Source organism: Mobula birostris, chromosome 10, assembly GCF_030028105.1.
Source record: "Mobula birostris isolate sMobBir1 chromosome 10, sMobBir1.hap1, whole genome shotgun sequence".
Taxonomy (NCBI): Eukaryota; Metazoa; Chordata; class Chondrichthyes; order Myliobatiformes; family Myliobatidae; genus Mobula; species Mobula birostris.
Window position 1 is genome coordinate 20,805,578 of NC_092379.1, and position 27,905 is coordinate 20,833,482.

At 45.3% G+C, this 27,905-nt stretch overlaps 2 gene segments (V, D, J or C); both read left to right on the top strand.

Annotated features, from left to right (window-relative positions):
* Positions 1 to 271: 271 nt before the first annotated feature.
* On the top strand, positions 272 to 6,286 carry LOC140203542 (igW heavy chain V region W26-like). The segment is given in 2 exon segments: positions 272 to 374; positions 5,958 to 6,286. Coding segments are annotated over 2 exon segments (432 nt in total).
* Positions 6,287 to 6,351: 65 nt separating this feature from the next.
* On the top strand, positions 6,352 to 27,805 carry LOC140203893 (Ig heavy chain C region-like). The segment is given in 7 exon segments: positions 6,352 to 6,693; positions 16,074 to 16,388; positions 17,270 to 17,575; positions 20,955 to 21,257; positions 21,343 to 21,660; positions 22,981 to 23,301; positions 27,120 to 27,805. Coding segments are annotated over 6 exon segments (1,758 nt in total).
* Positions 27,806 to 27,905: the final 100 nt, after the last annotated feature.

Here is a 27,905-nt window from a genome sequence, read left to right on the forward strand (position 1 = left end):
ACTTCAGTGTCTGTGTCTTGCACTTGGGTCTGTTCCCAGCCACCACCTTATGATAGTTGTACATGGCTTGTACATTCCAAAAACATCTTTGGTCTTGGTCTTGGTCTTGGCAAAGTTCATGGCTCCCTTCACCATGCCAGTAGCTTTCCCTCAGTTTTTACTACTGCCAGCCATGCAAGTCCCGGGTCGTGAGTAGGGAACATATTGCACTCAGATGTAGAAGGATTCTTCATTGCTGTTTCCATAACTATGAAGAGAGTCCTTGACGAGGATGGTTTGGGCCCAAATGCTGGACTATCCGAAGCAAAGATCAAGACACAGTATCAAACTGGATCGAGAACTGAGCACAAAACAAACGCTTGACAATATCACTAGTAGGGCTTACGATTGAGCACCAAACATCAGTTCAGGTGTCCTTAAATAGTCAATTCTTGGGGCCCAAAATGTGATTGTCAATTAGTGGGATCATCATGAACCTTAAAGGGGCTGCAACCAGCTATCCATACTCCGGAGAGTTAGAGTGTCTAAATCCTGGAAGCTGGTGTGGTTGGGAGCATCTCGAAACAATAACAATTTTTCATTTTGATGAGTCAGGTTCATTAACCATGACCTGAAACTCCGAACCCGGAGGAACACTTGACCACTCTTAGTCTGGCCTCTACCCTTTGACCTGTTTGGCATGGGTGAACATACCTAGACCTAAAGCACAAGGCCCTGACTCAAGCCAACATAAATCTCTGAGTCACTGAGGCACTCAAGCCTCCGAATCCTACAGCAAGTTTGTGGTCACCTTGAAGGAAAAAAAAAGATTCACCATTGTGATTGGTGCCATGGTGGGGTTGTTGTGTCAGGTGGACATAAAAGGTTGTCTAGTACATAATACAAACTGTAAGAGTATATATATAGTAAAACAAAGTCAAATCATATACGTAGTGCAAAACGAGAAGAAGAAACTAGTGAGGCAGTGTTCAAGGGTTCACTGTCCATTCAGAAATCAGCTGGCACAGGGGAAGAAGCTGCCCTCGAATCGCTGAGTGTCAGCCTTCAGTTGCTCCCAGTTGTTAAGAACTGTGGGGTTGTATCAGTGGAGGATCTTAATTTCTGAGCTACCCATCATGTTAAGGGTCTGGGTGAGGTGGAATTTGTGAGGTGTTTCCAGGAAAGTTTTCTGACTCAATGCACTGAAGAGGGTGTGATATTGGACCCTGCTCCTGGGGAATAAGGTAGGGAAAGAGGTAACAGAGGCTGTCAGTGAGCTAGTTTTCAGCTGAGGCCTCCATCAGTCAGGGTCGACCATGGATGGTGCGTCATAGCTGTCTAGATACACAAGCCTGGGCAGTACGATATGGGGCACATGCTGTTGCCATGTAGCAAATTCCCCCTCTCCATGCAACTGGTGAACCCAAAGGAATGGCAGAGACTGATACAGTTTGGTACCAGCAGCATCACAGGAGTTGCCAGTCAGTATTGAACTCAACGTAGGGCTGCCTAAGAGTCTCCAGCTTCGGAATTTTCCCTTGGAGTTTACTCCTGAAGCCTTCCCCATAGTGGGTATTGCCACAAGGCAGTGGAGGTTTGAAATCGGAGTTTTCCTTCTCCTGGATGAGCTGCCAACCACAGCCTATGGGCCCCATCTGCCCAAAGCGACTGGTTTTAAGGAGCCAGTAACCCACCCTTGCCCCCTCTCCTGGTTCCGCTGGGTTTAGTAGCTAAGCCACACGTGAAGGCCAGGAGCTGGGCTTGGTTGTCAGAGGCTACTTGAGGTGCACGCCATTGGGAGCGTTGTAACAGGTAGTGGGGGCTCATCCCCATTACCACCCCCAGGTGTAACAACCTCATTGTGTCGATGAGCACAGTCTCCAGAATTCCATCCACTTTCAGGTAGTGATGGAAAAGGATAGGATAGGTTGGGCTGAAACTGCAGCTGGCCTCATTTTGAGGGGATTAGGGCCGAATCCATCAGAGTCTGACTGAGGGAACAAACAGCAAGGGGGAGGTTGTGATAGCAAGATGTTGAAGGTAAACCTGGCAAGGCTAGGGAACCCCGTTTGATGAAAGACAGAGGCTCTTATCAGCAAAAAGAAGGAAGTATAGATTGGATTTACAAGGTCATGTCATGGTCCGGATCGGGGTCTCTTTAAATTTACTTTGTTTATTTTATGATCTAAACCGTTGACCCCCTGTTTCCCTTTGTTTCCCTGTTTTCCCGTGTCCCTCGGCCTTGGTGATTACAGGCAATTTACTCTCGGCTGAACCGGTAGTTTATAGTCTCCAGCTTTCAGCTGATCAGCGCGACAGCGTCTGCAAAGTCACCAAAGGCATGGCATGCTGATGTCATCTAGCCGGAGGAAGCCTTGTCTCCGCCCAAAGTGAGTGCCAGTAATTCGCCCTTCCTCTCCGGAGCAACCCTGTCAAGTTACCTCGCCAAAGCGAGCCTGCAAAGTTTCCTCACCGAGGTGGGCCCATCAGTTAACCCGCCGGAGAGAATCAAGAACCGCTGTCTACTGTTCCCAGGCCAAGTCGAGAGCTCACCACTACTCGGAGGCTTCAAGCCAAGTCCTGGCTCCGGGGGCATCCAAGTACCGAGTCAAGTCCTGACCCTGATGGCATCCAAGTTCTGAGACAAGTCCTGGCCCTGGCAGCATCCGACTCAAGTCCTGGCTCTGGGGGCATCCAAGTTCCGAGTCAAGTCCTGGCCCTGGCAGCATCCAAGTTCCGAGTCAAGTCCTGACCCTGACGGCTTCCAAGTACTGAGTCAAGTCCTGTCCCTGGCAGTATCCAAGTTCTGAGTCAAGTCCTGGCCCTGGCGGCATCCAAGTTCCAAGTCAAGTCCTGGCCCTGGCAGTCTGTGATTCCTGTCCTACCCTCACTGTCTGAATCCCTTCTCTGCCCCTCTCACCTCTAGCCCTCGTCTGCAGCCCTTGCCTGCACGTTGGTCTAGTTTTATCACTGGAGCTAGACAGGTACTGTCTGGTGTTCTTTCGTGTTGGTCTTGTCTTGTCCTCGCCTCTGTGGGGTAAGTCTGGCCATCTTATCATTGCCCCACGGGGGGTCATGTCTTGTCGTGTCTTGCCCTTGCCTCCATTGGGTAAGTCAGGCCGTCTTGCCGTTGCCCCGCTGGGGGTCATGAGTCCCAGCCCTATGTCCTGTACCCAAGGAGGGGTCCTGGCTCTCTGTTCTGTGTGTGAGTCCTGGCCCTATGTCCTGTACCCAAGGAGGGGTCCTGGCTCTCTGTTCTGTGTGTGAGTCCTGGCCCTATGTCCTGTACCCAAGGAGGGGTCCCGACTCTGTGTTCTGTGTATGTGTCCATGATTCCATTTACCTGATCTCCCGAGACGGTGACTCTGTTTTTCCATGTTCCTCCTCTCCCTAGCCCATGTCATGTCCATGCCTGGTTCTGGGGTCCGAGCCCGGGGCACGACCCCGGTACTGGATCCTTGCCCAGTCCCTGGGTCGGAGTCCATACTGTAGCCTCTTCATGTCGCCTCTAGTTTTGGGATCTGATTCCGAGTACTAGCCCAGACCCTTAGTCCCAGCCTAGTCGTAATCCTGAGTTCTTGTTCAGTTCGCTATTCCTGCTCCTGCCTTGCTCTCCTGGTATCAAACAATAAACTAAATTTACTTAACCTCACAAGATGTGTCTTGCATTTGGGTCCACCCTTGCTCCCAATGCCACCCCCCCCACCATTGTGACAGTTAGAGAGTTTAAATCCTAGAAGCTGGTGCGGTTGGGAGCAACTCATAACAATAACAACATTGCTTTTGCACCAGTCTGGTTCACTCAACCTGACCTGAAACTCCAAACCTGGAGGAACTGTGGGCCGCTTTGTCTGGCCTCTACCCTTGGACCTGTTTGGCATGGGCAACCTTACCTTGAGCTAAAGCACAAGGCCCTGATTCAAGCCAACATAGATCTCTGGGTCACTGAGGCACTCAAGCCTTCAAACCCTACATCAAGGTTGTGGTCCTCTTGGAAGAAAAGAAATTGATTTACCATTTTGGTTGGTGCCATGGTGGGCTTGTGGTGTCAGGTGGACATAAAAGGTTTGCAAAGTTCTCCACTATCTGTCCCAACATTTCTCCCTCACAGAATATCAGATCTCTTTCTACTTCATTGCTCTTTCAGATAGGTTACTCTGTGTAATTTGTGTTCAGGTAACAGGAGGCTCCACTTCAAAAGTGTCAAGATGCTGGAGCAGCGATCCATTCACAGACCCAGTACTGTGCACACAGTGATATTAATTGAGTAACAAATCCCGAGGTGTAAACAAAGTCGGCATCAAAGTTCAGCAGAGATCAAAACATCCAGAGAAATCCAAAAACCAGAATCGGGAAATAGGCAGAGTCGATATTCAGTCAGACAGCGTACAGACACGAATGCTGGAAAGGCTCAGGAAAATTCACTGACACAATATGGCAACAAACAGGTGAAAGCACAGGACTGAAATACACTGAGCAAAAAACAGAAGACTTTGATAGGTGGAACACAATGAAACAGAAGTGGCAGCAAAACAGGCAATAATGAGAAATAGGTGAGAGGCGGAGTACCCAGTAATACAGGGGCCGGAGTAGAGCAGGAGCAGGGACAGGAGCACATGGGGCATGAAAACAAACAAGGACACATCAGAATCAGGTTTATTATCACCGGCATGTGACATGAAATACAAAACCACAGACTGACGGCTAGGGGGAAAACACACAAAAAGACAAAGTTCAACTGGAGGTACTGACAAAAAGGTAATTCATTGTCTGCAGAAACTGCTCTGGTTTGCCATGGAGTAGAGAGGGGGGAGCTTTGGTTTGATTAGTAACTTAATCATCGTAGTTTATATTTTACTGATGATACAAGATTTGGGACACACAGTACTCCCATCACTAGGGTGGGAAAACAGAATTACCCACCTTGCTGATCTGCACCTTGGATACCCTCCCCCGTCAGCTTCCTTTCAATACGGACCGTTCAGCAGCGCTTGTCTGCCAACCTACTGGGGAGCATCTTGTTACCTGTAACAATGACTTCTGTTATGTAGCTTTAGCTCCTGAGTTCCCTGCATCAAATGCCCTGTTCCTCTTACCGGCTGAAAGAGGTCAAAGAGATTTTGTGAGGAGTACTGCTGAGGGTTTGGCAGTGCAATTCATGGTGCCAGGTCCCTGAAAGCAGAAATATATTTTAAGTGTAAATTCCATCCATTTCCACCAGGAATCTCCGTTTAACGTTGATTCTCGTGGTGTGGGTGCAGTCAGAAGATTGTGTTATAACTCTTTGTTGCTTAATCCATTTTCCTGTAAAGGAGAATATCTGTTCACTGACTGGTGTCTCTCAGTCCTTGTCTTTCAAGGGGGTATTTGTCCACTGATTGGTGTCTCTCAGTCCCTGTCGCTCGAGAGATATCTGTCCACTGACTGGTGTCTCTCCTGGGGATATCTGTCGACTGACCGTTGTCTCGCATTCCCTCTCGCTGGGATCCTGTGTGTTTCCGTTTACACAAACTGTTTATCGCTGAAATTGATGAATCGAGCAGAGTGTGACAGAACTTTAATCCGGATCTGGTCACTGCCGCCGATCAGCCGCCTGTTTCAGAGACAAACAACTTTTGGGGAATTGAAATCGCTGCTGTGGGTGGGGACAGGAAGCTGCGCCTCTGGTTTCAGTGTCTGAGAGCCTGTTCAAACCGCGGCTCCCTCTCTCACTCACAGCCCACGTCCCTATTTAAACAGCGCTCACTGCGGCTCCGGACAAAGCCGGCCTGAGCTGAAGCCGCCGATCTCAAAAGTGTTCAAGTCTGGCTCAGTGCTCAGGGCGATGGGGGTCGTTCCTTATCTCTGTCTCCTCCTGTCTTGTCTGGCAGGTGGGTGTCCCACGGCTTGTCGCCCACCCGGGACCGACTGTTTCTCGGAGGCTTTGTGAACCTCTGATCATGGAACATTTATTAATTTCTGCTCTATTTTATTGACAGGTGTGCGGTCGAACAGCATGTTGACACAGCCCGAGTCAGCGGTGGTAAAGCCCGGGCAGTCCCACACACTGACCTGTGCGGTCAGAGGGTTCAGCCTCAGCGGCAATAACATGCTCTGGGTGAAACAGGTCTCCGGGAAAGGGCTGGAGTGGGTGGCGACAATAGAGCATGATAATGACAAATACTACGCGCCTGGAGTCCAGAGCCGGTTCACTGTTTCCAAGGACAGCAGCACCGTCTATCTGCAAATGAACAACCTGAGACCGGACGACACGGCCACCTATTACTGTATAAGAGATCAGTCATGGAGCACGGTGATGGGGAGCTGAACAGAAACTGGTTCCGACAAAGGAGCGTCTGCAGCGCCGTCTGTCTCCACGGATTCCGCATTGCTGCTTCCCAGAGCCAAATCCCTTTAGCCTCACTCGGACTGCTGGGCGCAAATGTCCATTTCTGGACAATTTAAAGCCCAAAAGGATTCGACTCTGATTCCAGGAGATGGCGGGAGCCGGTGTCCGCAGACAAAAAAAAAACACAAGAAGAGACAAGGACGGAGTTTGGGATGGAAATCCAGGAAGCGACTGCTCCCGGTCCGGACAGGGATCATGTTGACATTTTGCTGAGATTATTGGATGTGACGGGCAAGTGAAGTTACTGCACTGGGTGAATGGGGAGACGGAGCACTGTGAGAAACACGTCCACTGGGGCGGAGGAACCTCGCTGACAGTGACTTCAGGTAAGACCAACTTCTCAACTGTATCTTCACGCACCAGTATTTTATTTATTTACAGTTTTGGCGAATTCGGTGATTCGCCTGAAATCGGTGAGATATTTAGAGCAAGTACATGAATCTCCCCGAACCGGCGGGTTTCTCTAGAGCCCAGTAACAGTACAAGGGTATATACCCCACCCACCAGTGAACTGTCCACAGACCGGGAACAGGCTCAGGGGAATGGGGTCGGATCTTGTCACCAGACTGTGCCTTGACACCGGCCGATTGTGCTGAGTGAGCTCAGTGTTTGGTTCAAGTCTGGCTTCTGATCCTCAGCACCGACTGAAGCCACGTTCAGGGGCTGAGCGTTTCAGTGCAGTTGAACTTGTTCCCTGTCAGTGACAACAATGGATCTGTTCAGTGTCAAATTATTGGGATCGGGTTTTACTGTCGGCTGCTTTCATGTTGAAGGTAATGGGATTAAGACATAATCTGAGGGAATGGTGTACACATGTATGATCTGGTTGATGGCTCAATATCCCCAGGGTACAGCTGGGTGTCAGTCCCATCATGTAATGTCCGGCGTGAGGTCTGTCCCGGAATACAGCAAAAGTATCGGCGATATCCCAGGATTAATTAACGGGATTAAGGTTTCAATTTCATTCCTTGATGGGTGAGGAGGTGGGGTATGGTGGGGAAGAATTTTGGAGTTGGGGAGGCAGTGGGGAAGTGGTGCAGGAAAGGTAAGGCGAAGAATTTATCACAATTCCTTCACACATTCCGGGCAGCCTTGCATTGGTGGGTGGGGGAGTGGGGAGTGGTGCAGGTGGGGTGGGGAGGGAAGCCTTCAAGTCAATAATGTGTAATAGGGGAGTATTTAAGGGAAGGTTTGTTGATGAAGGTTTGTGATCTGGAACACACTGCCTGAATGATGGTGGTGGCCAATAGTGAGTGTAGAGAGGGAAAAGGAGGAGATCCGCCTTTTGTAGGGATACAGGGAAGAGCAGAGAGACCAATGGTTTTATTGGGTTTGCTCAGCTAAAGGGAGGCACAGACACTATCGGATGAATGGCCTCACTCTCTGCTCTGTCATTCAATAGAAGCAGTATTTATCTTGAAAAACTGGGTAATTCTTCCTCAAAGGGATTCCAACAAGCACCCCAGAGTAAACAGAGCATGAGTTAAATGCAGATTACAGCTCCCACGTCCTGTCCTGGCAGCCACGGATTAGATACAAAGAATCTCCTGCACTGTCCCATCCCTCCCAGGACAGGGGCAGCAGAGGTTAGACACAGAGTGAAGCGTCCCCCAACCTGTGCCATCACACACTCACGGGACACGAGTTGAACTTTACTGTTCAAATGAATTGCTTATTCTCAGTTCTAGACAGAGCAACTGCTCTAATTTCTTGCCCTCCTCCATCCCCCGACTGGGTTTGTTTAACAAGTGCTTTCCTACATTAACCAGTGTTGCTGGTGATTCAGTAAAGGTGGTTGTGAGTTAAAGTGCTGGCACTTACAGAGCACCTTTCATGGTGTCCCCGAGCTCTTCACAGGCAATGAAGTAGTTTCAAAGTACAGCCCTGTTCTGCAAGGTGAGAATGATCAGACGGTCTATTTTGGTCATGTTATTGAAGGAGAAATATTGTCCAGGACAACGTGGACACAGTGATCCAATGGGCAGGCACAAGAGAGTCTGCAGAGAGACTTGGATAGATTGGAAGAATGGGCAAAGAAGTGGCAAATGAAATACAATGTTGGAAAGTGTATGGTTGTGAACTTTGGCAGAAGAAATAAATGGGCAGACTATTATTTAAATAGGGGGAGAATTCAAAGTTCTGAGATGCAACGGGACTTGGGAGTCCTCCTGCAGGATATCCTTAAGGTTAACCTCCAGGTTGAGTCGGTGGCATTCATTTCTGGAGGAATAGAGTATAGGAGCAGAGATGTGATATTGAGGCTGTATAAGGTGCTGGTAAGACCTCACTTGGAGTACTGTGGGCAGTTTTGGGCTCCTTATTTAAGAATTGATGTGCTGATGTTGGAGAGGGTACAGAGAAGATTCACTAGAATGATTCCGAGAATGAGAGGGTTAACATATGAGGAATGTTTGTCTGCTCTTGGATTGTATTCTTTAGAGTTTAGAAGAATGAGGGGGGACTTCATAGAAACGTTTTGAATGTTGAAAGGTATGGGCAGAGTGGATGTGGCAAAGTTGTTTCCCATGATGGGGGAGTCTAGTACGAGGGGGCATGACTTAAGAATTGAAGGGCGCCCATTCAGAACAGTGATGCAAAAAAGCTTTTTTAGCCAGAGGGTAGTAAATCTATGGAATTTGTTGCCATGGGCAGCAGTGGTGGCCAAGTCATTGGGTGTATTTAAGGCAGTGATTGATAGGTATCTGAGTAGCCAGGGCATCAAGTGTTATGGTGAGAAGGCGGGGGAGTGGGACTAAATGTGAGAATGGATCAGCTCATGATAAAATGGCAGAGCAGACTCGATGGGCCGAATGGTCGACTTCTGCTCCTTTGTCTTATGGTCTAAGGTTGGATTCGGAGTGATGGGAAACAGGGCAGTACATCAAAGCAGATGAGTAGTGCAGAGGGATGGATGAACAGTCCACGGATACCACCACAACAAAACTGACAAATTTAAACTCAGTTCATAATAGTCTGCAACAGATTTGGATCTGTGGACAGATTTCCAACATTTTAATAATTGGTATTGCTTTTAAATCTAGTCATTTGTAATTATTGCCATTCAGTTTTACTGATGTCCCTCAGGGAAGGAGAACTCTCATCCTTACCCTTCGAGACTATTCAAGTCTCCTGACCCATCAACGTGTTTGTCTCCAAATGCCCTCTGAATGGCAGTTCAGATGTGTAATTCATTCAGACTTTACCGGCAAAGCCCAGATTCCAAACGATGAATAAATAAAATTGCCCATCTGTTGTTCATACTACCCGATGTTCTATCTACTTCACAATACAGACTAAAATCAGACCATCTGTCCCGATCTGCTGATTCACCATCGTTCATTTTGTACAAATACCGAAGTGTTATGTCACGGCAAATCTCTTCTGAGCTGATCCAGCCAGATCCAGTTCCCCTTTTCACCCCAGCACCCTGTGTCCCACCCAGATCCAATTCCCCTCTTCACCCCAGCACCCTGTGACCCACCCAGATCCAGTTCCCCTCTTCACCCCAGCACCCTGTGATCCACCCAGATCCAGTTCCCCCTTCACCCCAGCACCCTGCTGTCAGTTTGTTGAGTGTTTTTACAAAGACTCAGAGGAACACTGATCCAGACAGAACTGTACTTACCACCTGCTGGTCTCGGGATGTAAAAGATCCTCAGCTGCAAATCTCACCGACTGACATTATTGTTCCTCCTGCACTGCCAACACTGAGCAGCTCAGGGAACATCTGTGGGTGAGAAACAGAGTTAATGTTTCACATCAGTGACCTTTCACCAGACCCTGTCAGTCTGATTTCTGGCAACTACACTGTTTCCAGTTTTATTTTATTGAATTTATTTTGTTGAAAACAATGTGTTTTTCATTGACTTCTGCAACCCCAGAACATCCCAGAGCCTTTCCCAACCCAGCAAGTACTTCTGCAGTGTGTCACTGCATATGGGGGGACTAAACCTCCAACTTGTCTGCATCTTGTTCCCACAAACTGAACTACAACATGACAATCTAGTCTGGGTGATGTTGGAAGGGAATGGTCACTTTTAGCCTACAATTCCTAAAGCTCCCTACCACTGGGAACTCCTCATCTGAGTTCTGACTGTGCAGCAGATGAATAGACAGACACTAGTTGGTTGTAGGCCATCCAGATGGTCCCACGTCTTCGGTTCAGCAACTCCCCTGTTGTCAGGGTTTGACATTGATAAAGAGCAGTGATGTTCCTCACACAACAGCTGACCAGCTCTTTCCTGAGCTGTTGAGGACTCGGGAAGCTGAGGATACCGTTGTGAAATCGTGTTGGTTTTAGCTAGCAGTCCAAAGGGCACAACCAGGGTTCAGTCACTTACACTGGAGTCAGTCGCAGAGTTCCACAGACCACTGTACCCCGGGATTTACTGAGTGACAGATACCTCTGGAGCTGTTACCACACTGTAACACATGGTACCGTGTCCTGCTGGAATTCCCAGGGTAACACAGGGAAATCCACCTCCACATTTCCCTCACGGGCCGGACCTGATGAAGGATCACATTTCATATTGATCTAACTGGGGATTCTGAGCCTTGGGAAAGGATTTAGTCAGGAATCATTTCTAGCTGATTATTATGTTTTAATGAACTTCAGATTTATTATTTTATACAAAATATGATAAATTAATTGTTGCCAGAGGAATTTACATAATCTTTAATATTTCCAAGACATTTCAAACCTGTTAAATTACATGACAGCATTGACACAAGACAGTCCCCTCCCCGACAATTACTAAGTGTCAGGGTGTTCTGCACCCAGAGTCCCAGCAGGGAGCTGCTTGAGGCTATTTAATATTGAGGCTCCGAAACACCTCGCCGCAAGCCCCCAGCATCCAGGAGCCCAGCAGAGTCTCACATTTCCCTGTGTAGCAGTGTGGGGAGAATCTCAGCAGGTATGAACCAGCACCATTCAGCCCGGTCTGTGAGGACATGGTCCAGTTGGCACCGTGCCCTGTGCTTTCTCTCCTGTGACACTTCACCCACAGCACAGGTCAGCTTGTCCTGCTGTTTCACAGAAGTTATGTCCCTGACGGGGTGTCTGCCATCAGTATTTCACTGGTTGTTTCAAGTTCAGTCTGAGAGGAATGGGAAAGGGACTATTTCTCTGCTCTGCCGATCTTTTGGTCAACATGAATCAGCTCAGCTGACTGAGTGCCCAACATCCATCAAAATTTGGTTCTTAAAAATCTTGGCCATTGTGTGAACGGATCCTCCTTGTCCTTTAACTGTTTTATGTCTAAAATTGGAAAACAAGGTTTCAGAACTTTACCTCCATCCTCCTAAGCAACCTTTTATGAGTTTGAAGTCTTACATCAGTTTGTTTTGGCCTTGACTGCATCTTGACATTCCCACTGGTTTTGTCCAAACTTTCATTTTGTCTAGTCTCATCCATCACAGTTACACCACAATGTCTTTGTCCACTGCAGTCAAACCCGTTTGATGGATTAGTCTAAAACTAGCACTGTAGGTGGGGGTGAACTTGGTGATTATTACACTATAAGGACATCCTAGAGTTCTGCAAGAAATGGCTTCAGAGATTGTGAATGTTCCAGCTATTATTTCCAAGCTCTGCAGGTTCAGGAATTTTTCCAGTGGATTGAAGGGCAGTAAATGAAAGATCACAACTACACAGAAATTAGCAAGAGAAAATATCGGGAACTACCAATCTGTTAGCCTAACATCAATGGCTACATTCTATAATGAAGGATATACTAAAACATCTTGAAAACATCTTGTGGTCGGGTGCTTCCACAGTGCTGCATCGGCAAGTTTGCGGCGCTGGAAGCTCATGGCAGGAAGAGTTTTTCTTCCTTCTACCATCTGCGTGAGATGATGGGACATTTGAGAGACTTTGAGACTTTTTTTTACCATGCCCATGGTCTGTTCTTTATCAAATTATGGTATCGCTTTGCACTGTTGTAGCTACATGTTATAATTATGTATTTTTTGTCAGTTTTTCCGTCTTGGTTTATCTTGTGTTTCTGTGATATCATTCTGGAGGATCATTGTATCATTTCTTAATGCATGCATTACTAAATGACAATAAAAGAGGACTGCGTGTCCTCATAATCTAATCTAATCTAATCTAAAAGAATGGTAGAACAGAGTAGAGTCAGCTTCTATTGATGAAGACAAAGTTATATGTGATTGATCTGCAGGAGCCCTTTATGGATATGAGAAGTAGAGTGGACAAGGGGAAATGAGTGGATGTGCTGTATTTATGTTTCCAGAAGGCTTTTGATAAAGCCTTGTATGGGATATTGGCTGGATTAGGGCCTATGGATTTGAGGGTATGCACTGAGATGTACTGGGAATTGATCACTGGACAGAAATCAGAGAGCTGGATTAATGGATTCTTCTCTGGATGGCAAGCTTTGACAAGTGGGGTATCACAGCGATGGGTATTTAGGCCACAGCTAATCAAAGCTGCATCAACAAGTTGTATGAGCGTATAATATATCATTTTAGCAAGACTGCTGAGGATGATATATGAGCTGGGATAGGTCCTGGGAGGATGTAAAGGGAATATGGACAAGATGAATGAGGAGCTGAGAAACTGACATGTAGAATATAATCTGGAAAAATGCCAGGTCGTTCGTTCATGTGCACAGCTTCGAAAAGCGCATTAGTTGTTAAATGGTGAGAGACTGGGTTCAAAGTTCAGTGTAAATTTACTATCAAAATACATATACGTCACCACGTACAACCCTGAGATTCATTTTCTTGTGGGCATTCATAGTAAATACAAGGAACAGAATAGAATAAATGAAAGAATGTTCCCAACAGGACGGACAAACAACCAATGTGCAATAGAGCAGGGGGCGTAGCTCACAGCTTTGTGGTGCACCTGTGCTGATGGAGATTGTGCAGGAAATGATGTTGCCAATCTAAACAGCCAGGGATCTGCAAGTGAGGAAATTGAGGGTTATTTTCCTCACTTGGTAGTATTAATGTTCAAAGGAACTGAGATGTGCTTATGCAGAAGGTAGTAAAGACAAGGATGTTGTTGCAGCAACTGATTAGGAGCACCAATGGCATGTTATAAAAGCAAGTGTGACCACAAGAGGAAGAAAGTATTATTGTGGATTTAGAGCGGTTTGTGAGATGGCCACTGGGATATTGCATACTTTTTAACTCCCTACCATAGTGATGGAGTGGAGATACATCTCTACCAAAGGGGATGTATGGCGTTCCTTCCCTCTGCTAGCCTGCAGGTCACCCTTGGGCAAGGTGTAGCACCTGCTTTGACCCCCACCCCACCCTCAATCAGGGTTACATGAAGCCATGGGAGCAGGTGGTGAATGGTCGTATCAGCAGTTGCTGAATATTACAAGTCCTGGTTTTGTGACCACTGATGCCAGGCAGACAATCTCTGAAGAGTATTGATAATGGCTAGGGTCAGCCATCTTGTAAAGACACTGCCCAGAAGAAGTCAATGGCAAACCACTTCTGTAGAAAAATCTCCCAGGAACAATCATGGTCTTGGAAAGACCATGGTCCCCCACGTCATACAACACGGCACATCATGAACAAATGAACAAACCACAGGGTGAGTGCAGGAAAGGTTTACTGGACTGGTTCCAGAGATAGTGGCTTTACATCCTGACTGTTAGTTTGAACCAGTAAACCCTTGATATGTATTGCTGGCAAGACAAACTCACTTCCCAACAGTGCAGCATAAACATTGCTTCACCATGGTCAAGACATTGGGAGTGCTGTGAGGTGGACACAGTCTTAAAGAGGAAATATACACATTCTTACAAAGAAAGGGTGGAAGCTTAACAATGACATCACAACATTGTACAGCAAGGCATTGAGCCAATGGCAATGGGAGGATGCATTGATCCTCTTCTACCTGGTCCAGCACTGAGATTAATTTATGACCCAATTGCTTATCTTGTGTCCCTTTACACCCATTTAGCTAAAAGAAATCAGCTTCCTATTTTAAGTTAAGACTGAACATAGAACCCCCCTCCCAAAAATCCTGACTGAGCCAACAGAAATTTGGTTTTTGTAAATTCAGAATTACTCTGTGTGAGGAATTCTTCATTGAAATCTTCAAGATTATAAGGTTCTTGACAGACTGGATGTGGAGAGGATGTTTCCTCTTGTGGGAGAATTACGAACTGGGGATCATTATTTCTAAATAAGAGATGGTGTGATTAAAACAGAGACAAGTTCAACACTTTTCTCACTGAACGTTGGGAGTCTTTATCAAATGGCAGTGGAAGCAGAGTGTCTGAGTATTTTCATGTCAGTGATAGAAGATACGTGGTAAGCAAGAGGTTACTCTGTGTACCTTCAATGTTACCTTCTGATCAGCCATTACCTTATTAAATGGCAGAGGGGGTTTGAGGGGCTGACTGACCTCCTGCTGCCCCAAATCCATGTGTTTGTTTGTCTTTACTGCTCCCGGGGCCCCTCAACCCACTCTTGTTCAGCAACTTTAGCTGTCAATAGCAGAGAAAAGCAGGTGGGTCAGAACAAGCCCTGTCCACAACTCCACTGAAGATAATTCTGACAACTGGTCAAAACACATCCCCTCGCTTATTCTCCTGTCAAAGCCATTGGAACACTAAACTTTCAAACTAGATTGGAAAGTATTCAAACATTAAGAACATTTTTAAAAACACTAACTAATTCCACTAGTTAAAAGCATTAGTTCTGACAACTGGTCTAAACACATCCTTATTCTCCTGTCAAAGCCATTGGAACACTGAACTTTCAAACTAGATTGGAAAGTATTCAACCATTAAGAACATTTCCAAAAATATTAACTAATTGCACTAGTTAAATAAAGCACTCAGGAATATTTGAAATAATTTAATTGGAGTCAGTGAGTTACTTCATTAAATCAACAGTTAGTCGTTTCCAGGGAAGTAGATAAAGACCGAGTTGTTTCAAGTGGGGTTTTGATGATAATTGGTGAGGAATTACCACATCCTTGTGTTGTCTCATTGGACACCCCCCCATCAGGTGTACATTGAGGGAAGTAATCAAAATCGAACAGCATTTCAAGCATTGGCTCAGGATTTCCAAAAGGCTCTCATTATTGCTGGTGTCATCCAGACCAGTGTCTTTCCACACACCCGTTTTGTTTCTCAACCTGGTCATCACTACCGACAGGTGGGTCAGTAATTCATGTCGAATCTGTGGGGTTGCATGTGTTTATCATGATGTGTGACATCAGGTGCTGCTTTAGTGAGTTGAATTAAATCTCTGAAGCAGAGTTTAATACGTTGGTAGCCACAAGTCAATCTCACATTTTGTGCTGGAGACAGAGCTCAAATATTTACAGCAACCTCATTTCAATCTTCCATTCAACAGCACCTCAAAAACAGCTTGATTTTTCAAATACTTCAGTACACAATACTTCCTTTCATGAAAACTCCTTTGACCTACAGCAAATGTTGTCATGGAGAAGAGTGATTGGCTTTGGGTTTAACTGAAGTGTCAAACATTACATCACAGGTGTGATGTACACAGGAGTGTCAGGTCAGGTCAGCTGAGTGGGTTCTATCCCACGTCCTTCCACTTCACAAACACTCCAGTTTAAATCAGTAAGCGCAGTCGGACGTGGATTTTGAAATTTGCTGGTTTTAAACAGAACAACGTCTCTCCAGCTTTATCTGTCTGCAATGCACTTATTTACAGCAACATCTGCATGAATTTCTTTACTTTTCAGATGTCAAATCCTTGCCATCAGTCTACATCACCTCGTCCACCAGCATAGACACTCAACAAGATGTCAACCTCCTATGCTTGGTCAAGGACTTTGAGTCCACCAGCATCACTTCAACATGGTCCACTGACACTGGAGAGATCACAACTGGAATCAAGCAGAGCCCAGTAGTCCTGGGGCAAAATAAGAAGTACATGATGAGCAGCTTGCTCCGAGTTCCTGCAGCGGATTGGAACAGCAACAAAGTCTACTTCTGCAAGGCAGGGTACAAGCCAGACAAAATAAAGCAAGCTGAAGTGCAGAGACGTCAAATCAAAAGTTAGTATTCAAAACTTCACTGATGTCAGGAGTTGGGCAGAAGCCTTTGCTGACTAGTGCGAGGGTCATGAATTCTTGTGTATATTTGCTCTCCCAGTGGTGTTGCTAATGAAATGGAAAGTCACGAGTCTTGGTATGAAATTGGAAGAGGGCAAAGTTGTTGCATTTTCAGCCTGAAATGAACCACTCTGAGTGATTAGTTCTACAGTTTGAATGTCAATAAAACTGAATATTGTGTGGATTGAATCACAGCAGGCAGAGACTGTTGAGTCTTCATCAGTGTCCAGTCTCACTTCATGTTTCATAGAATCACCAGGGCAGAAGAATGACCTTTGTCCCATCGTGTCTATACTAGAATTATGTGGGAGATGAAGTTAGCCCATTGCCCCTAATATTTCCACTTGGCCTTGGAAATATTTCCCATTGGAATACATATCCAATTCCCTCAGGAAAATTCCCAAATAATCTATTTACATCACCCATGTTCAGAGTTGAACACTGGGTGAATTTGTGAAAAATTCCTGGTATCTGTCTGGCCTCTTGAACCAAAGTCTGTTCCCAAGCCTCCTGCCAGTGAAAGTAGTTCCACCTCATCTTCTCCACAGCAACAGGTGTTGGATTCCTGCTACCTGTGCCCACTCCACCAAACAACTCGATGAACCTCAACCTCATTTACCCACCCTTCTCCTTCATCACTATATAGAGCCACACTCTGTTTGGGAGACTTCAGTTATACTGACAGCCCTCCTAATCACAGCGTCTCACTGTGGACTCACCATGTCAATGGGTCAGGGTAAACCAGCAGCATTGTGGAGAGGGTTACTGTTGGGGATTTTGCCCCTGGAGTTGATCTTAATTGAAGGTATAATAATGTTTTACAGCTCAGTCTCCGGAGATCAGTTCTCTTGTTACAACCCTGAAGGATGTCCACATTCAAAAAACAGCTATCCTGGGCTGTTTGATATCTGGATTTTATCCCAGCCAGATACAGGTTTCCTGGAGAAAATCTGGATCCATTCAAATGGGAACCACTCTCCCCTCTACAGTGAGAAACTGCTCAACATTTGAAACCATTAGTTACCTGACGGTGCCGATGGACCAGTGGACCAGTGGAGACGAGTATACTTGTGAAGTGACCCATACACCTTCCAATGTCCAGAAAAGCATCAACGTGACATATCAAAATGGTGAGTGGTATCTGCGGGGAAACCCATTTACCATCTACAACTCAGCCTTTTACTGAGCTCATGTCCAAAATGTCAACATCAGTTTGGACAGAAAAGATGTTCGGTGGTTGGTTTTCTGATTCTGAATTTGCCCCTAATTTTAACCCAACAAGAAGGAGAAAAACATCCCCCTTTTACTCTCACAGTTTTAGTTCCCACTGTGTCAATGGTTAAGAGAATGAGACATCGAGGAAAATAGACATCCCAATTATTATTTTCCCAAGTCTGCAAACTCTGCTTTTGCTTTGAGTGGCTGCTCAATAGACTGTGAACTTACTAGAATGTCAGACCCCGGGTTTTTTTTGAAACGGCCCCAAACTCCAGAAACTTAGTTTACTTCCTCATGTTGTATTGTGTGGGGTAAGGTGAAGCAGCTTAATGTGCTTTGTGTGACCTCATCCCTATAGTTTCCTAAAACACAGGAGAGCTATTGGGAAAATATGGAACTTTGCCAGTCTGATGCTCAATTCTGTGAATCTTCCATTTCCAGGTGGAGATGATTCGAAGTATGTGCCGATGTTCATCTACCAGACTAGTATGAATGCGTTATTCGGTGATGGGACTCAACACCAGTATCAATGCCACGGGGGAAAGTGTGAAATAAAGTGATTGGCGTGTATTAAATACGTGATTGCATTTTATTACAACCTCTCTAGTGGAGTTACCTCAAACGCATGTTATCCATTGGGATCAAAGTGTAATAGTAGATGGTGACAACAACCAATTCAGACTCTTGCCCCGAACTCGTCCATTTGTCTTATGGACATTGCTGGTTCACTGCGACTCACGCTCCAGTCCCACTGCTTGACCAGTTCTGTTCAGGAATCTGACTCCAGATGGCAAGAACTGAAGCATTTTTTTTGGTGGGGCAGGAAGGAGGAGGAAGTTGGGAGTTAAATATCTCACTGGTGCAGTAAATTGTTGGATGAACCCTTTAATATTAATCCTGGGGCAAAATGGAGAGAAAGGACACAGGATCCATTTCGTGTCCTGTTCAGTCTCAGCAGTTGTGGATGAAAATCCTGGATAGTTCCCTTGTCCCATCTCCCAGAAACGGATATCCGTCAAAAAGAAGAATTCAGTAAACACAAAGAAAGTCCCAGTGTTAATACATAAAATACAAGAAGAATAATATTAGTATTTTGGGATCTTGAGGAGAATGTTTCAAATCCCAGGGCTGCCAATTAACTGTTAAACAAGAAGGGAATACTACCTCTGGCCACGAAGGTTCAACAAATTTTGAAACAACTATCAAAATGTGTCTGGGACAGCAGCACATCAAGGCCTTCTCTCTGATACAGGATACGGGTGAACATCTTAATAAGTAGGTCTTTGACATCATCATGACATGGATTAAACCTAAATTCACAAATTATCCACAGTGTTGATCCACCACATTTTACAAGTCCCTAATCATGCAACATAAGGGTCCATGTTGAGACCGAGAACAACCCACTGGTATTTTAGGAAGGAAGGTGTTCACCATTTTTTTGTTACAAAGAGAAGGGCTAATGAATGGAAAACATCTTACATTATCAAACAACAGAGTCACTGTTGGTAGCAAACACACAATACTGGAGGAACTCAACAGGTCAGGCAGAGGAGAGGGATAAATTCCTCTATGGAGAGGAATAAACAGTCAACATTTCAGGTCGAGACCCTTCAACATGACTTGGCTCAAAACATCAACTGCTTATTCCTCTGTTTATTCTGCCTGACCTGCTGAGTTTTTCCAGGCTATTGTGTGTGTTGCTCTGGATTTCCAGCATATGCAGAATCTCTTGTGTTTATGGGGTCACTGTTGGACCTGGAAGGAGGCTGAGAAATAGACATTAGCATACATCACCAAACAAAATGACTCCATCACACGGTCAGTGTGTGTGAAACGTGAGCTCCAACAGCGGCCACAGGTACTGAGCACCCGGCACAAGTAGATTCAGTGTTTCTGCATAGACACACGAGAGTGAAATCCATCAAGAACAATGTAGCCAGGCCTTTCAGTGCCACGCAGAGCATGTAGTCATCTGTGTCACTGATTTGACGATGCTGCGTGAGTAGCAAACAGGCAGTTTAGGAACATGCAATGAATTCTTCAATCATTCTATTCCCCGTCCAGTGATTCGGTTTTGAAATGGGTGAAAGGATGTGGTCTGGAAATAATCCCCAATCAGTAGCAAGTGGGAGATTTCTGTAACTTCATGGGTTACGTTACTGTTCCAAATACTTCCTTTCTTCACAGGGATTCATCATCACTTCCTTTTAGGCTGTTCCTTTGAAATATTCAAACATCTCAACAACTTCACTGGAGCACAATCACAAACAACTGACACTAACCCAGTCAGAAGTGTTGAGGGCTGTGGCAAGGGCAGCATTTCATGTCCATCGCTGATTGCTCAAGAACTGAGGGACATGTGGAGCCATTTCTGATGGTGATGAAGGTTCATTTGCACTGCTGCAGGTCTGGAGTCACATGTCAGCCAGAGCAGATATGAACGACAGATTTCTCACCCTGAAGAACAACAGTGAACTGGATGGGCTTTATGACAGTGCAAATCCTTCCACAGTCCCCACCAGTAATGCTTGTTTTCAGTTCAGAATGCATTTATTTACTAAGTTTAAATTTCCACTGCCAGTTTGAAATTTGAGTTCATGTCTCCACATCATCAGTCCAGCAACCGATGGTACTCTCCAACCATAGCTGCTCATTTCAAATAGGAGTGACTGGAATCAACCACGGAGGGTTACTGAGTGAGATTCTGTGTTTGCAAGCAAGAGAGCTAAAAACACAGCCACCAACAGAAGGAGTGAGGTGTACGTGTGACTGGAGTTGGGCAAATGCAACATTTCCTGACGTTTGTGAAGGTTGCCGTGATGGGTTGAGACACAGTCACAGTAAGACTGGAATATCGGGATGTGAAGTTTTCAAACTGAGAGAATCCCAGGCTCAGCCCAGATGAGAGAAAGAGATTCTCATTTGTTCACAGTGCTCATTGATACTAATCAATGGCACTGAGTCTCCAAGCAAAGAATATTCTGAGTTGTGTCTCTGCTGAGAAATCTGCATGCATCTTTCCATCACTGTGTCTCACAGTAACTGAACAATGCTTGGCCTCACTGGTCACAGTCATTGGAACAGGATTTAAATCAAATGGCACATTGTTTTTTTATCTTATTTCCTCTGTTAAAACCTGCAGCATTGTGTAGCACACTGATCAACCTGGTGTGTTTCTTCTACTCTGCAGTAAATATAACCCTAATGTACTGATGATCTGTCTGATATAAAACAAGCAAGAGAAAAGTTTCCATGAAGATTCAAAAATTTTGTATTTCTAATCCACAGAATTGTCTGTCTTTATTCAAAATCCTGACATTGAAGAGATGTGGATCGACAAGTCTGCTACCGTGAAGTGCACGGTTATCTGTACAGATCCCGAAGGTATCCACATCTCTTGGCATGTGGACGGGAAGGAGAAAACTGAAGGATCTGTCACCCATCAAGCGGAGATGGACGGGTCCCGATACAGAGTGCTCAGCGAACTCCAGATCAGTGTGGAGGAGTGGTTCAGTGGGGTGGAGTATGAGTGCTCTGCTCAGGAATCTCCTTCATCTTCCCGAGTGTCAGCACTGACCAATAGTACCAAAGGTGGGTAAGAGACCAGTGATTAAATGGCCAGCATTAGTTACCTGAGTCAAAATGTTTGACATTTCCTTTGTTTTGTCTATTCCAGTCGAGATAAAAAATCCCAAGGTCAGACTGCTACCTCCACCTCAGGAAGAGACAAAGAATAGGAAAACAGCAACACTGGAGTGTGTGATCTCTGGATTCTACCCGGATCAAATAAATGTCACCTGGGAGAAAGGCAGCACCGTGATCACCTCCAACACCAGCGCGACACCGACCACTCTGGAGCAGGGGTGGATTTTCAGTGCCAGACACTTCCTGACCGTGAGTTTACAGGAGTGGAAGTCAGAATCAGTCTTCAGCTGTACAGTGACTCATCCCCCCTCCAACAGCAGTATCAAGAAACAAGTGAAGAACGTTCAAGGTAGGGTTCTGGGACTCAGCCCATTATTGAAATTGTTTACATTGTGCTATGAATTCAAGGTCAACACTGAATCATGGTGCAGCCCTGGTTTAGTTATGTGAGTGAACTGATAAAGTACAAAGTACAAAGTACATTTATTATCAAAGTCTGTGCACCATATACAACCTTGAGATTCTCTTCTGACAGGCATTCACAAAACAAAGAAACACAATAGAATTCAGAGTTAAACATCCAATGTGTGAAAAAGAAAGAACAAATTGTTCGAACAATAAAAACATTCAAACAATCCACAGAACCTGCTCTGCAGAGTCCACAGCCACGTTGCCAGTTCACCACTGCAACCCGTCCAGGAGACCGATGGCTGCAGGCTACGGTCACAGAGCCAGTTTCAATGCTGAGGTGAGTGCCGATGGCTGCAGGCCGCAGCTGCAGAGTCAGTTCAGTGCTGAGGCGAGCCAAGTCTCATAAAATAGTGAGCTGAATGCTGGTTCGTCCATTGACTCAGTGTCAACGTCTTCATCTTTGGAATCTTGCCCAGCCAATCATTGGTTTCTTCTCTGCTCTTAACCAACATAATCCCGAAGATTCACCATATAAATAATTGTATCTCAGAAAATGCTTTCATAACTTGAGGAGAATCCAGACCATTTCATTTCACAGGTACTCTGGAAATCCCAGATACTTGTCTTCAAAATGGTCCCTCTATCTGACATTGAACATAATCCCAGCCTCCGATCAGTGCCTCAGTTGTGACTGAATTTCCAGCACAGCAGCTCTCCCTCTGCCCCTGTGTGGGAGTAGTCAGCCTGGACAATGTGTAGAAGCGTCTGGAGGGCAGTTTGAACACACAACATTCTGACAAAGCTGCAGCCAATTTTAGTTACACCTCATAGAGAAAAAAGGTACCTTTAAGTATTTGTGATAAAAAGTAAGTTTCTGCTACTTGCATTTTGAAAGATGAAGTGTATTTTCTGAAATATTTTCATGTGAAACTTTGCCCTGTTTCCTGTTCCACAGACACACTCTGAAATACTGGGTATTTTCTGTATTGTTTTAATAAGTGGCTGGTAATAGTTTAAGTGACCATGAAACTGCAAAAACAATGTAAGGACCAATCTTGTTCACTTATGTTCTCTCAGGGTGTTTACACTGTCTGCTCAATAGAGGAGATTCCTTTCTTCATCAAAGGTGATTGGTCTCATCTCGTCTTGATGGGACTGCCAAATCATTGACCAGACATAAACAGGAAATGTTGGTCTTGTCAGTGAGAAACTCGTCCATTGGGGAATGGTGAAATAATAATTGTGACATTTCTCCCAGACGACTGTCCAGATACCCACCTCTCAGTAACTTTAAGGAAACCTTCCTTTGAAGAGATCTGGACAAAGAGGACAGCGACCATTCTGTGTGAGGTGGTTCACAGTGATTTACAGGGCTTCAGTGTAACCTGGCAGGTGGACGGAAGGAAGAGGGAAGATGGGGTGAGGATTGTGGGTCCAGACAGCAACGGAGGTGAATTCATGATCAACAGCAGTCTGACAGTCCCTGCTGCAGAGTGGAACAGTGGGTCTGAGTACTCGTGTGTGATAGAAGACAAGAGTTTGCCAAAACCGATGAAGAAATCCATCAGGAAGGACACAGGTACGTGTCGACAGAATTCAGTGTGAGTCTGATCTTAGCAATTGGGCAGATTTATCACCATCCAGCACTGTGATAGACTATAGAAAATGAGAACAGGAGCAGGTCACTGGGTCTGTCGATCTGCTCAACCATTCAGTCTGGTTTTGGCTGATCATAGAAACATAGAAAGCCTACAGCACAACGCAGGCCCTTCCGCCCACAAAGCTGTGACAAACATGTCCTTGCTATAGAAATTACCTAGTGTTACCCATAGCCTTCTATTTTTCTGAGCTCTATGTACCTATACAGGAGTCTCTTAAAAGACACTTTCGTTTCAGCCTCCACCACCATCGCCTGCAGCCCATTCCACGCACTCACCACTCTCTGCGCAAAAAAACTTACCCCTGACATCTCCTCTGTACCTATTTCCAAACACCTTAAAACTGTGCTGTCTTGTGTTAGCTATTTCAGCCCTGGGAAAAAACCTCTGACTATCTATATGATCAACACCTCTCATTATATTATACACCTCTATCAGAACAGCTGTCATCCTCCGCCACTCCAGGTGAAAAGGCCCAGTTCACTCAACCTATTCTTATAAGGCATGCTCCCCAATCCAGGCAACATCCTTGTAAATGCTCTGCACCCTTTCTGTAGTTTCCACATCCTTCCTGTAGTGAGGCGACCAGAACTGAGTAGAAGTGGGGTCTGACTAGGGTCCTATAGAGCTGCAACGTTACTTCTTGGATTCTAAACTCAATCACATGATTGATAAAGGCCAAAGCACTATATGCCTTCTTAACCACAGAGTCAACCTGCCTAGCAGCTTAGAGTGTCCTGTGGACTCGGACCCCAAGATCCCTCTGATCCTCCACACTGCCAAGAGTCTTACCATTAATAATATATTCTGTCATCATACTTGACCTACCAAAATGAACCACCTCACACTTATCGGGGTTGAACTTCATCTGCCACTTTTCAGCCTAGTTTTACATCCTATCGATATCCCACTGTAATCTCTGACAGCCCTCCACAGTATCCACAACACCCCCAACCTTTGTGTCATCAGCAAATTTACTAACCCATCCCTCCACTTCCTCATCCAGGTCATTTCTAAAACCACAAAGAGTAAGGGTCCCAGGACAGATGCCTGAGGCACACCACTGGTCACTGACCTCCATGCAGAATATGGCCAATCTTCAACCACTGTTTGCCTTCTCTGAGCAAGCCAAATCTGGATCCACAAGGCAATGTGCCCTTGGATCCCATGACTCTTTCTCAATAAGCCTTGCATGGGGTACCTTATCAAATGCCTTGCTGAAATCCACATACACTACATCTACTGCTCTACCCTCATCAATGTGTTTTGTCACATCCTCAAAAAATTCAATCAGGCTTGTAAGGCCTGATCTGCCTTTGACAAAGCCATACTGGCTATTTCTAATCATGTTATGCCTCTCCAAATGTTCATAAATCCTGCCTCTCAGGATCTTTTCCATCAACTTACCAACCACTGAGGAAAGACTCACTGGTTTATAATTTCCTGGACTATCTCTACCTCCTTTCCTGAATACGGGAACAACATCCGCAACCCTCCAATGCTCCGGAACCTCCCTGTCCCCATTGATGATGCAAAGATCATCGCCAGAGGCTCAGCAATCCTCTCCCTCGCCTCCCACAGTTGACTGGGATACATCTTGTCTGGTCCCAGTGACTTACCCAACTTGATGCTTTTCAAAAGCTCCAGCACATCCTCTTCCTTAATATCTATATGCTCAAGCTTTTCAATAAACTGTAAGTCATCTCTACAATTGCCAAGATCCTTTTCCCTGGTGAACACTGAAGCAAAGTATTCATTAAGTACCTCTGCCATCTCCTCCGGTTCCATATACACTTTTCACCTGTCGCACTTGATTGGTCCTATTCTCTCAAGTCTTATCCTCTTGTTCTTCACACACTTGTCGAATGCCTTGGGGTTTTCCTTAATCCTGTCTGCCAAGGCCTTCTTATGGCCCCTTCTGGCTCTCCTAATTTCATTCTTAAGCTCCTTCCTGCTAGCCTTATAAACTTCAAGATCTCTATCGTTATCTAGCTTTTGAAACCTTCTGTAAGCTTTTCTTTTCTTCTTGACTAGACTTACAACAGCCTTTATACACCATGGTTCCTGTTACCTAACATCCATTCCCTGTCTCATTGGAATGTACCTATGCAGAACTGCACGTAAATATCCCCTGAACATCTGCCATATTTCTGCTGTACATTTCCCTGAGAAGTTCTGTTCCCAATTTATGCTTCCAAGTTCTGCCTGATAGCCTCATATTTCCCCTTACTCCAATTAAACGCTTTCTGAACATGTCTGTTCCTATCCCTCTCCAATGCTGTGGTAAAGGAGATAGAATTGTGATCACTATCTCCAAAATGCTCTCCCACTGATAGATCTGACATTTGACCAGGTTAATTTCCCAAAACTAGATCGTACAGCCTCGCCAATGGCTTATCTACATATTGTGTCAAGAAACCCTCCTGAACACACCTAACAAACTCCACACCATGTAATCCCCTTGCTCCAGACAAATGCCAATCAATATTTGGGAAATTAAAATCTCCCACCATGACAACCCTGTTATGATTACACTTTTCCAGAATCTGTCTCCCTATCTGCTCCTCGAAGTCCCTGTTAATATTTGGTGGTCTATAAAAAACCACTCAGTAGAATTATTGACCCATTCCTGTTCCTAACTTCCACCCACGGAGACTCCGCAGACAATCTCTCCATAACTTCTTTTCTGCAGCCGTGACTCTATCTCTGATCAGCAGTGTAATTCCCCAACCTCTTTTGCCTCCCTCCCTGGCCTTCATGAAACATTTATAGCCTGGCACTCAAAGTAACCATTCCTGCCCCTGAGCCATCCAAGTCTCTGTAATGTCATAGCTCCAAGTACAGATCCACGCTCTGAGCTCATCCTCTTTGTTCATGATACTACTTGCATTAAAATAGACACATCTCAAACCAAAGGTCTGAGTGCGTCCCTTCTCTATTATCTGCCTATCCTCCGTCTCGAACTGTCTTCAAACTTTCTTTATTTGTGAGCCAACCATCTTGTCCTCCATCTCTTCAGTTCAGTTCCCACCGCCCAGCAATTCTACTTTAAACTCTCCCCAATACTGTAGCTGTAGCAAACCTCCCCCCCAGGATATTGGTCCACCTTGGATTCAAGTGCAACCCCTCCTTTTTGTACTGGTCACACCTGCCCCAGAAGAGGTCCCAATGATCCAGAAATCTGAATCCCTGCTTCCTCCTCCAATCCCTCAGCCACGCATTTATCCTCCACCACATTCTTTTGATCATCCAAATTCAATCTCCGCTCCTGTTTTCTCCAGATGTCCTTAGACCCATTCACCCCAAGAAGTATATACAACCCATTCTTGAATATATTAGACAGTAAGTCTTCAAGTGCTTTCTGTGGGAGAGAGTTCCACAGGTTCTCACACGTACACAGCTTAGACTGCCACCCCTGCTCCAGGGCAGATGGAACAAACAGCACAGGATGATACAAGTCCAGGGGCTGAGTTCCACTTTCTGTTGAGTTGCTGTGTTCAGCAACTCCCATTGATTAAACTGAATAGACTAACCTCACTGGAAGCTGTAAAATGCAGCAGGTTCAAGACTTCCACTCCACAAATCCCAATGATGAGCAGAAAGAGAAAAGCCTTCAGTTTCAGATAAAGTGAAGCCTCTCAGATTTAGAAATTGTTCATGTTGGTGCAAGACCAGAATGTGTCGGGTAAGTAGGGAATTATTGGAAGATTCATTCTAACTGAGATTCTCTCTGTTCCAGGTGGTGTTGTGACTCGTCCTCAGGTCTACCTCCTCCCCGCTTCATTAGATGAGGTAGACACCGATCAGACTGTGACCTTGATGTGCCTGATCACCAAGTTCTCTCCCATAGAGATCTATGTGGCCTGGATGGCCAATGACACCCTTCTGAAGACAGGTTTTGTGAACCAGCCAGTGACTAAGGACCCCAGAAAAGGCTGGAACACAATGACCAGTCAGCTGAAGGTTTCTCCTGAGGTGTGGAATAGCGGCACCACTTTCTCCTGTATGGTGGGTCATGAGTCGCTCCCAACCAACCTGTTCCGAAGCATCAATAAATCTCACAGCAAACCCACCCTAGTCAATGTCTCACTCGTTCTGACTGATAGTTTTAAATCTTGTGTGTAATACTGTGTGATTCAATCCATGAAACCCTAGTTTTGTTAGTTTTATGATTATTAATTATCACAGAGGATTATTTAGCTGACTGAAACATGATTAAAATCTGGACCTTTTAAAATAATTAAGAATGAAATTAAGATCAAGAACCAAATTAAACTACAAACATGATTCATCACAATTCTCTGAGTTCGTGTGTACATTCTTAGACCTTCTTCTGCCACATTTGAATGGATTTCAACCCTGTGTGGGACTGCACAATGTATTAAATCCTTGTACGTGTCAATGTACCGATCCAAGTTCAATAAATATGAGATGAAAATGTCTTGGTTGTGATTTTTGGTGATGGGAAATAAGGAACTTTCAACATGAGGTGTGGTATGTACTCAGGGAGAAATAGATGTCTTTG